The 12,777-nt window shown below is 31.4% G+C and overlaps 1 protein-coding gene across 1 annotated transcript in view; it reads left to right on the top strand.

Annotated features, from left to right (window-relative positions):
* The first annotated feature begins 2,000 nt into the window (after positions 1–2,000).
* LOC137406056 (flavin-containing monooxygenase 5-like) overlaps positions 2,001–12,777 on the top strand; it is a 75,937-nt gene continuing 65,160 nt past the window's right edge. Inside the window, exons 1-3 of the mRNA XM_068092577.1 lie at positions 2,001–2,181; positions 8,400–8,569; positions 8,920–9,084. Coding sequence (XP_067948678.1) covers positions 2,009–2,181; positions 8,400–8,569; positions 8,920–9,084 — 508 coding nt within the window. The 5' untranslated portion in view covers positions 2,001–2,008. The remainder of the gene's footprint in view (positions 2,182–8,399; positions 8,570–8,919; positions 9,085–12,777) is intronic.

Below are 12,777 nucleotides of genomic sequence, written 5' to 3'. Positions count from 1 at the left end.
TATACAAAAAACAATTGTCATCTATGAGTTATTTTTCAAACACTGGCGGTTCTAGAATGTTCTAGTCAGTGTACGAACAGAAACAGAAAATCATCTAATAAAACACAACAATCCCTCAAACTTGACAAAACCAACACAATACACACAATACAGACCCGGGCCATGGTGAGCGACCTCCTGGTCACCACAGTCACCAGGCCGAGCCTTCCGGTCACAAGAGACATGTGAGACTGCTCGGTCACCATTGAGGATGCTTGGATGACCAAAGAAACTGATTAGAAAACTGGAAGCACGCTAAAGAGAAAAGTGGGCGGAGCCTAAAAAAGAAGAAAGTATATATAACGAGCAAGATTCGATCGTTTTGGCAGAGCTGTGCGTGTGCACTCTCTGCATGTTTGAATGCGGTTCATTGCCTGTCATACATGTATGCTTATGTATATTTGTTTATTATTATATATATATATATTTAATAATGTTTATTTATTAAATATATATATATATATCATTGGTGGTTAACACTCGGTGTGGTCGCTTGACTGTTTTGTAGAGAGTAAAGGGAACCAGCAGTTTATTTTACAATATCATAATCGTTCATGTGGGGTAGCTCTGATTTCGTGTGATAAAACACATTACTCATTAACTTTTGTAACTACTCAGTAGCTTTTCTAGCTGTATCGTCGAGTCCATATGACATTAGCTGTTTGTAGCATCTTTCCCAGACGATCAACTTGCTCCATAGATATGTTGCAACATAAGTTCTTAGTGCAAGGATAGATAGGTTGCAGCGTAAGTTCTTAGTTCAAGGATAGATATGTTGCAGCATAAGTTCTTAGTTCAAGGATAGATATGTTGCAGCATAAGTTCTTAGTGCAAGGATAGATATGTTGCAGCATAAGTTCTTAGTGCAAGGATAGATATGTTGCAGCATATGTTTTTAGTACAAGGATAGATATGTTGCAGCATAAGTTCTTAGTGCAAGGATAGATATGTTGCAGCATAAGTTCTCAGTGCAAGGATAGATATGTTGCAGCATAAATTTTCATTGTAGGGATAGATATGTTGCAGCAGCAGTCAGGTCATGGTAGACTTCCCAAGTCGATAAATGTTTGTATTCAAAACAATGATAATCCTAAAATTATTTATCTTTTTTAGCCTCAGATTATTTTAAACCATAACTGTCACGAACAACTTTTATCGAGCTTGCTATGTAAATTAGACACGCTGATTCCGATTTTGTACTCAAAATAAAGATTAGTCCACTAACCTTCAAAGTCATTTAGGCATTTTTAAAGCATTTCAATATCCGTTTCGAAAACAACACAATCGGCAATACAAGCTCCGCCCATAAATATGTGACGAAACCTAGCTTTTTCAGAAACGGAAGTTAGGAATGTTTAGTCCGATTTAGAATAATAGAGATGGGTGTCTTAAAATCCATTATTATCTAAATCCAGCCTGTAAAATAATTTCAGTTTTTTATGAAAGGGATATTAACTATTTAAAATTGCTCGCAGCTTGTTACATGACGTTTAAATGGGCTGGACGCCGAGAAAAATGAGCTCAAAAAGCGCAGTTTTATCACAAGCTAGCGTTGTTATTGTGCTTTTTAAATATGCAATGCTAAATAGCTTATCTACCTTTCAGAAAAGACTGATATTATTTTTAAGGCTGAATTTAGATATTAATGGATTTTAAAACACCCATCTCTATTATTCTAAATTGGTCTAAACATCCCTACGTAACTTCTGTTCCTAAAAAGCTAGGTTACGTCACGTATTTATGGGCGGAGCTTGTTATGCCGATCGTGTTGTTTTCGAGACCGATATTAAAACGCTATAAAAAGTCCTTCATTACTCTGAAAGTTAGTGGCCTAATCTTTATTTTGATTACAAAATCGGAATCAGCGTGTCTGATTTACCTAGTAAATACGATAAAAGTTGTTCGTGGCAGTTATGGTTTAAGATGTCATTTTAGTCAAATTGCGTGTAATTACAGATTGCTGCGCCTGATGGAGAAACACTGCAAAGTGGTAGTTATTGGCGCAGGAGTCTCTGGTCTTGTCACAATGAAGACAATGAAGCAGCTTGGAATAGATTGCATTGTCTATGAGGCTGGAGATTATCATGGTGGTCTTTGGCATTTTAACCCAAACAGATACGGGGTGATGGAGTTCACACACATGTAAGGTTCACACACCTATATATTGTTCACACACCTATATATTGTTCACACATATGTAAGTGGTTCACACACATGTAAAGTTCACACACCTATATATGTTCACACACATGTAAGTGGTTCACACACATGTAAGTGGTTCACACACCTATATATGTTCACACACATGTAAGTGGTTCACACACATGTAAGTGATTCACACTAGTGCTGGGCACGAGTACTTCTTGGTCAATGGGTTTAGACCCACCCCCTTCTGTTCGGGTTTTTCGAGTATCGGGTAGCTAGTAGAGCTAGGCTCGGGTATTTATTTGCCTACGGGTTTTTCGGGTATCGGGTTTGTTGATATGGATTTTATGTTTAATTTTTCTAAACGGATTTATCTTCAAATTTACAAAGCAATTATATTTCTTTTCAATTTATTTATCATTTTTCACAGTTTTTATCGACTGAAATTCGTACTCGCAGCGTTAACAGGTGGATTGTTAAACAGTCAAAATAGTCTGGGGCTACAGGGCATTTTCGTGTCAACAGGTGGCAGAAGATAGGGTCTATGGTAGCTTAATACTTAAGCATGTTCTATGTACCTCTCTGACTTTTTGTAGATGGTGCTCCAAATCTCACAAAAAACTTTACATTATCGGCTTTTTCCGTTAGTAAGGCTTGTTGGCTTAGTAAAACTTGGTTATAATGAATTATGTAATCCATAATAGCTAGCTGCGGTAATCAATTTAAACAGAGTTGTTAAATTTTCACTGGTACTACCAACGCTGATGGCTGTTTCTAACAAGGCGATAGCGGAAACAGACTAAGGACCTATGTGTTATCGGTGATAGCGTACACGCGCCGTATTAAAAAAGGCATAGATTTGTTTACGAAGCCGAATTGGCTAATTGCGCAAATAAAATTTGATGTAAGTATTTTTTCTCACCTTTTAATGACAAGTAATCACTGCTTGACTACAATATTTTGAGTAGGTATAGTAAATAAGGTATGATATGTTTTATTCTATCTATTAAATTAAAGACTCGTTAAACCCCATTGTCATGCCTCCTTAGCAAAAATGACACAGAAATGCCCTGTGGTCCCAGACTAAAAACGCAGGGCGCAATAGACCGAGTTTTTGTTAACACTACCCGACGGATCCGTGTACCGAAACCTGAACTTAAAAGTCAAAACCCGAACTTGAAAGTCAAAATCCGAACCCGAAGGACCGGAATACCCGAAATCTCTATTACCCGATACTCGAGAGAAGATAAACCCGCGAGTTCAACGAGTATTACTACCCGTGCCCAGCACTAGTTCACACACATGTACGTGGTTCACACACCTATATATGTTCACACACATGTAAGTGGTTCACACACATGTAAGTGGTTCACACACCTATATATGTTCACACACATGTAAGTGGTTCACACACATGTAAGTGGTTCACACGCATGTAAGGGGTTCACACACGTGTAAGTGGTTTTTTTATTGCTATCTTGAAGCTGACATCTATGAAATTGTCTCTGAGTTGCGTGTTGAGCTTAACTTTTCGCTGAAAGAAGCATAGCAAAAAATTGAAATACTTATGATCAAGTGTAGCATTAGTAGTCTTTGATGTGATGAACAGACTTTACAATACTTATAATAATATATAGCATTAGTAGTATTTGATGTGATGGACAGGCTTGATAATACTTATAATAATATATAGCATTAGTAGAATTTGATGTGATGAACAGACTTGATAATACTTATAATAATATATAGCATTAGTAGTCTTTGATGTGATGAACAGACTTGATAATACTTATAATAATATATAGCATTAGTAGTATTTGATGTGATTAACAGGCTTGATAATACTTATAATAATATATAGCATTAGTAGTATTTGATGTGATTAACAGGCTTGATAATACTTATAATAATATATAGCATTAGTAGTATTTGATGTGATGAACAGGCTTGATAATACTTATAATAATATATAGCATTAGTAGTATTTGATGTGATGAACAGGCTTGATAATACTTATAATAATATATAGCATTAGTAGTATTTGATGTGATGGACAGGCTTGATAATACTTATAATAATATATAGCATTAGTAGTATTTGATGTGATGGACAGGCTTGATAATACTTATAATAATATATAACATTAGTAGCCTTTGATGTGATGAACAGGCTTGATAATACTTATAATAATATAAAGCATTAGTAGTCTTTGATGTGATGAACAGGCTTGATAATACTTATAATAATATATAGCATTAGTAGTATTTGATGTGATGAACAGGCTTGATAATACTTATAATAATATATAGCATTAGTAGTATTTGATGTGATGAATAGACTTGATAATACTTATAATAATATATAGCATTAGTAGTCTTTGATGTGATGAACAGGCTTGATAATACTTATAATAATATATAGCATTAGTAGTATTTGATGTGATGAACAGGCTTGATAATACTTATAATAATATATAGCATTAGTAGTCTTTGATGTGATGAACAGACTTGATAATACTTATAATAATATATAGCATTAGTAGTATTTGATGTGATGGACAGGCTTGATAATACTTATAATAATATATAGCATTAGTAGTCTTTGATGTGATGAACAGGCTTGATAATACTTATAATAATATATAGCATTAGTAGTATTTGATGTGATGAACAGGCTTGATAATACTTATAATAATATATAGCATTAGTAGTCTTTGATGTGATGAACAGACTTGATAATACTTATAATAATATATAGCATTAGTAGTATTTGATGTGATTAACAGGCTTGATAATACTTATAATAATATATAGCATTAGTAGTCTTTGATGTGATGAACAGGCTTGATAATACTTATAATAATATATAGCATTAGTAGTCTTTGATGTGATGAACAGGCTTGATAATACTTATAATAATATATAGCATTAGTAGTCTTTGATGTGATGAACAGACTTGATAATACTTATAATAATATATAGCATTAGTAGTCTTTGATGTGATGAACAGGCTTGATAATACTTATAATAATATATAGCATTAGTAGTATTTGATGTGATTAACAGACTTGATAATACTTATAATAATATATAGCATTAGTAATCTTTGATGTGATTAACAGACTTGATAATACTTATAATAATATATAGCATTAGTAGTATTTGATGTGATTAACAGGCTTGATAATACTTATAATAATATATAGCATTAGTAGTATTTGATGTGATGAACAGGCTTGATAATATTTATAATAATATATAGCATTAGTAGTATTTGATGTGATGAACAGGCTTGATAATACTTATAATAATATATAGCATTAGTAGTCTTTGATGTGATGAACAGACTTGATAATACTTATAATAATATATAGCATTAGTAGTCTTTGATGTGATGAACAGGCTTGATAATACTTATAATAATATATAGCATTAGTAGTATTTGATGTGATGAACAGGCTTGATAATACTTATAATAATATATAGCATTAGTAGTATTTGATGTGATGAACAGGCTTGATAATACTTATAATAATATATAGCATTAGTCGTCTTTGATGTGATGAACAGGCTTGATAATACTTATAATAATATATAGCATTAGTAGTATTTGATGTGATGAACAGGCTTGATAATACTTATAATAATATATAGCATTAGTAGTATTTGATGTGATGAACAGGCTTGATAATACTTATAATAATATATAGCATTAGTAGTCTTTGATGTGATGAACAGGCTTGATAATACTTATAATAATATATAGCATTAGTAGTCTTTGATGTGATGAACAGACTTGATAATACTTATAATAATATATAGCATTAGTAGTCTTTGATGTGATGAACAGACTTTACAATACTTATAATAATATATAACATTAGTAGTCTTTGATGTGATGAACAGGCTTGATAATACTTATAATAATATATAGCATTAGTAGTCTTTGATGTGATGAACAGACTTGATAATACTTATAATAATATATAGCATTAGTAGAATTTGATGTGATGAACAGACTTGATAATACTTATAATAATATATAGCATTAGTAGTATTTGATGTGATGAACAGGCTTGATAATACTTATAATAATATATAGCATTAGTAGTATTTGATGTGATGAACAGACTTGATAATACTTATAATAATATATAGCATTAGTAGTATTTGATGTGATGAACAGACTTGATAATACTTATAATAATATATAGCATTAATAGTCTTTGATGTGATGAACAGACTTGATAATACTTATAATAATATATAGCATTAGTAGAATTTGATGTGATGAACAGACTTGATAATACTTATAATAATATATAGCATTAGTAGTCTTTGATGTGATGAACAGACTTGATAATACTTATAATAATATATAGCATTAGTAGTATTTGATGTGATTAACAGGCTTGATAATACTTATAATAATATATAGCATTAGTAGTATTTGATGTGATTAACAGGCTTGATAATACTTATAATAATATATAGCATTAGTAGTATTTGATGTGATGAACAGGCTTGATAATACTTATAATAATATATAGCATTAGTAGTCTTTGATGTGATGAACAGACTTGATAATACTTATAATAATATATAGCATTAATAGCCTTTGATGTGATGAACAGGCTTGATAATACTTATAATAATATATAGCATTAGTAGTATTTGATGTGATTAACAGGCTTGATAATACTTATAATAATATATAGCATTAGTAGTATTTGATGTGATGAACAGGCTTGATAATACTTATAATAATATATAGCATTAGTAGTCTTTGATGTGATGAACAGACTTGATAATACTTATAATAATATATAGCATTAATAGTATTTGATGTGATTAACAGGCTTGATAATACTTATAATAATATATAGCATTAGTAGTATTTGATGTGATTAACAGGCTTGATAATACTTATAATAATATATAGCATTAGTAGTATTTGATGTGATGAACAGGCTTGATAATACTTATAATAATATATAGCATTAGTAGTCTTTGATGTGATGAACAGACTTGATAATACTTATAATAATATATAGCATTAATAGCCTTTGATGTGATGAACAGACTTGATAATACTTATAATAATATATAGCATTAGTAGTATTTGATGTGATGAACAGGCTTGATAATACTTATAATAATATATAGCATTAGTAGTCTTTGATGTGATTAACAGGCTTGATAATACTTATAATAATATATAGCATTAGTAGTCTTTGATGTGATGAACAGGCTTGATAATACTTATAATAATATATAGCATTAGTAGTATTTGATGTGATTAACAGGCTTGATAATACTTATAATAATATATAGCACTTATAATAATATATAGCATTAGTAGTATTTGATGTGATGAACAGGCTTGATAATACTTATAATAATATATAGCATTAGTAGTCTTTGATGTGATGAACAGACTTGATAATACTTATAATAATATATAGCATTAGTAGTATTTGATGTGATGAACAGGCTTGATAATACTTATAATAATATATAGCATTAGTAGTATTTGATGTGATGAACAGGCTTGATAATACTTATAATAATATATAGCATTAGTAGTCTTTGATGTGATGAACAGACTTGATAATACTTATAATAATATATAGCATTAGTAGTCTTTGATGTGATGAACAGACTTGATAATACTTATAATAATATATAGCATTAGTAGTATTTGATGTGATGAACAGGCTTGATAATACTTATAATAATATATAGCATTAGTAGTCTTTGATGTGATGAACAGACTTGATAATACTTATAATAATATATAGCATTAGTAGTCTTTGATGTGATGAACAGACTTGATAATACTTATAATAATATATAGCATTAGTAGTATTTGATGTGATGAACAGGCTTGATAATACTTATAATAATATATAGCATTAGTAGAATTTGATGTGATGAACAGGCTTGATAATACTTATAATAATATATAGCATTAGTAGTATTTGATGTGATGAACAGACTTGATAATACTTATAATAATATATAGCATTAATAGTATTTGATGTGATTAACAGGCTTGATAATAATAGGCGTTTAGCCAGTATGGTGTTTTAGGATTAACAGCAACATTTCAGTAAACCACTTAGCTGCTCCAACTACATCTCTACTCATTTCAATACTAATATACTAAACTATTCAATATACATGTAACAAAGGTTTTCATCCATATGATTGCAGAAACGTCTCGAGGTACAATTATGCCTTCTCAGATTTTCCCTTTCCAGATGAGGGCCCCGAGTTTGCCCACCACACAGCCATATCCTCTTACATAGATGATTATGCAGAGCACTTCAACCTCGCACCCCATATCCAATATAAAACGAGAGTCGTCAGTGTACAGCGATCTAGTGAGAACATTTATCATCAGGCTATTTGCAAACGATTTATTCGTCACTTATTAAGTAGCAATTGCAGTGGTATACAGAATGCTCCATAGCGGTACATTTAAAGCATATGCTTGCATGTAGGTTCCGTACCATCCAACAGGTTGTACAATGATCATTAGTAATCGAGTGAGAGAATTTGAAGGACTGACTTGATACTAGTAATTGTACTTGATCATAGAGTTACACTTTTTCCTTTTAGGCAAAAGGCGGTGTGTAGCCGTAGCTGTTAGTCTTGGGGCCTTATGCAAATCTTTTATCGTTAATTTATTGGACCCTTTCCAAACAATACTTTTTGTATTGGTTCTGCACAGGTGGTAAGGGTCCTTACGGAGATGATGGTGGACAAGTCAACTGGTTAGTGTATAGTGAGAAGGATGGCAGTCGGTTTTTGACTACCTGTGAGTACCTGGTTGTCGGCACCGGACACCATGCTAAACCTAAGATACCAACTTTTGTGGGAGAAGACAAGTTTGAAGGTTCTTGCTCTTTGCTTTTTCTGCTCAGACTCTGACCTTACCTTATGATTACCAATTTTGTTCCTTGTGAGGATTCTATTAGCATAGCCACTTATTCATCTAGGCTGAGGTAATGTCAACAATAGATATTTGGATTACCTTCAAGCCGCGCTTCTTACTTCTATTTTAACATCGTCATTAAAGATCAACTTAACACAACATTTTTTGTAGATTTTAAAAAAAGTATCGGTATTTTTCTATCATTTGCGGTTACTTTTGATGTTTGAGTTAATCTGATAGCCAGGATGTTTCAAGATTAAAATTGGTAAAACTTTACCACGTTTAAAATGCCTAGATTAATCGAAAGCGCGATTATGACGTCTGTAGTTGTAAAACGACCAACAGATTAGAGGCGCGTAACACTTCAACTTCAATGCAACAGCCAATATCGACTATCACATTGATAACTACTAGTGATATCAACTATCACATTGATAACTACTAGTGATATCGACTATCACATTGATAACTACTAGTGATATCGACTATCACATTGATAACTACTAGTGATATCGACTATCACATTGATAACTACTAGTGATATCGACTATCACATTGATAACTACTAGTGATATCGACTATCACATTGATAACTACTAGTGATATCGACTATCACATTGATAACTACTAGTGATATCGACTATCACATTGATAACTACTAGTGATATCGACTATCACATTGATAACTACTAGTGATATCAACTATCACATTGATAACTACTAGTGATATCGACTATCACATTGATAACTACTAGTGATATCGACTATCACATTGATAGCTACTAGTGATATTAACTATCACATTGATAACTACTTGTGATATCAACTATCACGTTGATAACTACTAGTGATATCAACTATCACATTGATAACTACTAGTGATATCAACTATCACATTGATAACTACTAGTAATATCAACTATCACATTGATAACTACTAGTGATATCAACTATCACATTGATAACTACTAGTGATATTAACTATCACATTGATAACTACTATTGATATCAACTATCGCATTGATAACTACTAGTGATATCAACTATCACATTGATAACTACTAGTGATATCAACTATCACATTGATAACTACTAGTGATATCAACTATCACATAGATAACTACTAGTGATATCAACTATCACATTGATAACTACTAGTGATATCAATTATCGCATTGATAACTACTGGTGATATCAATTATCACATTGATAACTATTAGTGATATCAACTATCGCATTGATAACTACTAGTGATATCGACTATCACATTGATAACTATTAGTGATATCGACTATCACATTGATAACTACTAGTGATATCGACTATCACATTGATAACTACTAGTGATATCGACTATCACATTGATAACTACTAGTGATATCGACTATCACATTGATAACTACTAGTGATATCGACTATCACATTGATAACTACTAGTGATATCGACTATCACATTGATAACTACCAGTGATATCGACTATCACATTGATAACTACTAGTGATATCGACTATCACATTGATAACTACTAGTGATATCGATTATCACATTGATAACTACTAGTGATATCAATTATCACATTGATAACTACTAGTGATATCGACTATCACATTGATAACTACCAGTGATATCAACTATCACATTGATAACTACTAGTGATATCAACTATCACATTGATAACTACTAGTGATATCAACTATCACATTGATAACTACTAGTGATATCAACTAACACATTGATAACTCCTAGTGATATCAACTATCACATTGATAACTACTAGTGATATCAACTATCACATTGATAACTACTAGTGATATCAACTATCACATTGATAACTACTAGTGATATCAACTAACACATTGATAACTACTAGTGATATCAACTATCACGTTGATAACTACTAGTGATATCAACTATCACGTTGATAACTACTAGTGATATCGACTATCGCATTGATAACTACTAGTGATATCAACTATCGCATTGATAACTACTAGTGATATCAACTATCACATTGATAACTACTAGTGATATCAACTATCACATTGATAACTACTAGTGATATCAACTATCGCATTGATAACTACTAGTGATATCAACTATCACATTGATAACTACTAGTGATATCAACTATCACATTGATAACTACTAGTGATATCAACTATCACATTGATAACTACTAGTGATATCAATTATCGCATTGATAACTACTGGTGATATCAATTATCACATTGATAACTATTAGTGATATCAACTATCACATTGATAACTACTAGTGATATCGATTATCACATTGATAACTATTAGTGATATCGACTATCACATTGATAACTACTAGTGATATCGACTATCACATTGATAACTACTAGTGATATCGACTATCACATTGATAACTACTAGTGATATCGACTATCACATTGATAACTACTAGTGATATCGACTATCACATTGATAACTACTAGTGATATCGACTATCACATTGATAACTACTAGTGATATCGTCTATCACATTGATAACTACTAGTGATATCGACTATCACATTGATAACTACTAGTGATATCGATTATCACATTGATAACTACTAGTGATATCGATTATCACATTGATAACTACTAGTGATATCGACTATCACATTGATAACTACCAGTGATATCGACTATCACATTGATAACTACTAGTGATATCAACTATCACATTGATAACTACTAGTGATATCAACTATCACATTGATAACTACTAGTGATATCAACTAACACATTGATAACTCCTAGTGATATCAACTATCACATTGATAACTACTAGTGATATCAACTATCACATTGATAACTACTAGTGATATCAACTATCACATTGATAACTACTAGTGATATCAACTAACACATTGATAACTACTAGTGATATCAACTATCACGTTGATAACTACTAGTGATATCAACTATCACGTTGATAACTACTAGTGATATCGACTATCATATTGATAACTACTAGTGATATCGACTATCATATTGATAACTACTATTGATATCGACTATCACATTGATAACTACTAGTGATATCGACTATCGCATTGATAACTACTAGTGATATCGACTATCGCATTGATAACTACTAGTGATATCAAATATCGCATTGATAACTACTAGTGATATCAACTATCGCATTGATAACTACTAGTGATATCAACTATCGCATTGATAACTACTAATGATATCAACTATCACATTGATAACTACTAGTGATATCAACTAACACATTGATAACTCCTAGTGATATCAACTATCACATTGATAACTACTAGTGATATCAACTATCACATTGATAACTATTAGTGATATCAACTATCGCATTGATAACTACTAGTGATATCAACTATCGCATTGATAACTACTAGTGATATCAACTATCGCATTGATAACTACTAGTGATATCAACTATCACATTGATAACTACTAGTGATATCAACTAACACATTGATAACTCCTAGTGATATCAACTATCACATTGATAACTACTAGTGATATCAACTATCACATTGATAACTACTAGTGATATCAATTAACACATTGATAACTACTAGTGATATCAACTATCACGTTGATAACTACTAGTGATATCAACTAACACATTGATAACTCCTAGTGATATCAACTATCAC

This window comes from Watersipora subatra, chromosome 10 (genome assembly GCF_963576615.1).
Source record: "Watersipora subatra chromosome 10, tzWatSuba1.1, whole genome shotgun sequence".
Taxonomy (NCBI): Eukaryota; Metazoa; Bryozoa; class Gymnolaemata; order Cheilostomatida; family Watersiporidae; genus Watersipora; species Watersipora subatra.
The sequence above is the reverse complement of the archived record's forward strand: the minus strand, read 5'-3'. Positions and strand labels throughout refer to the sequence as shown.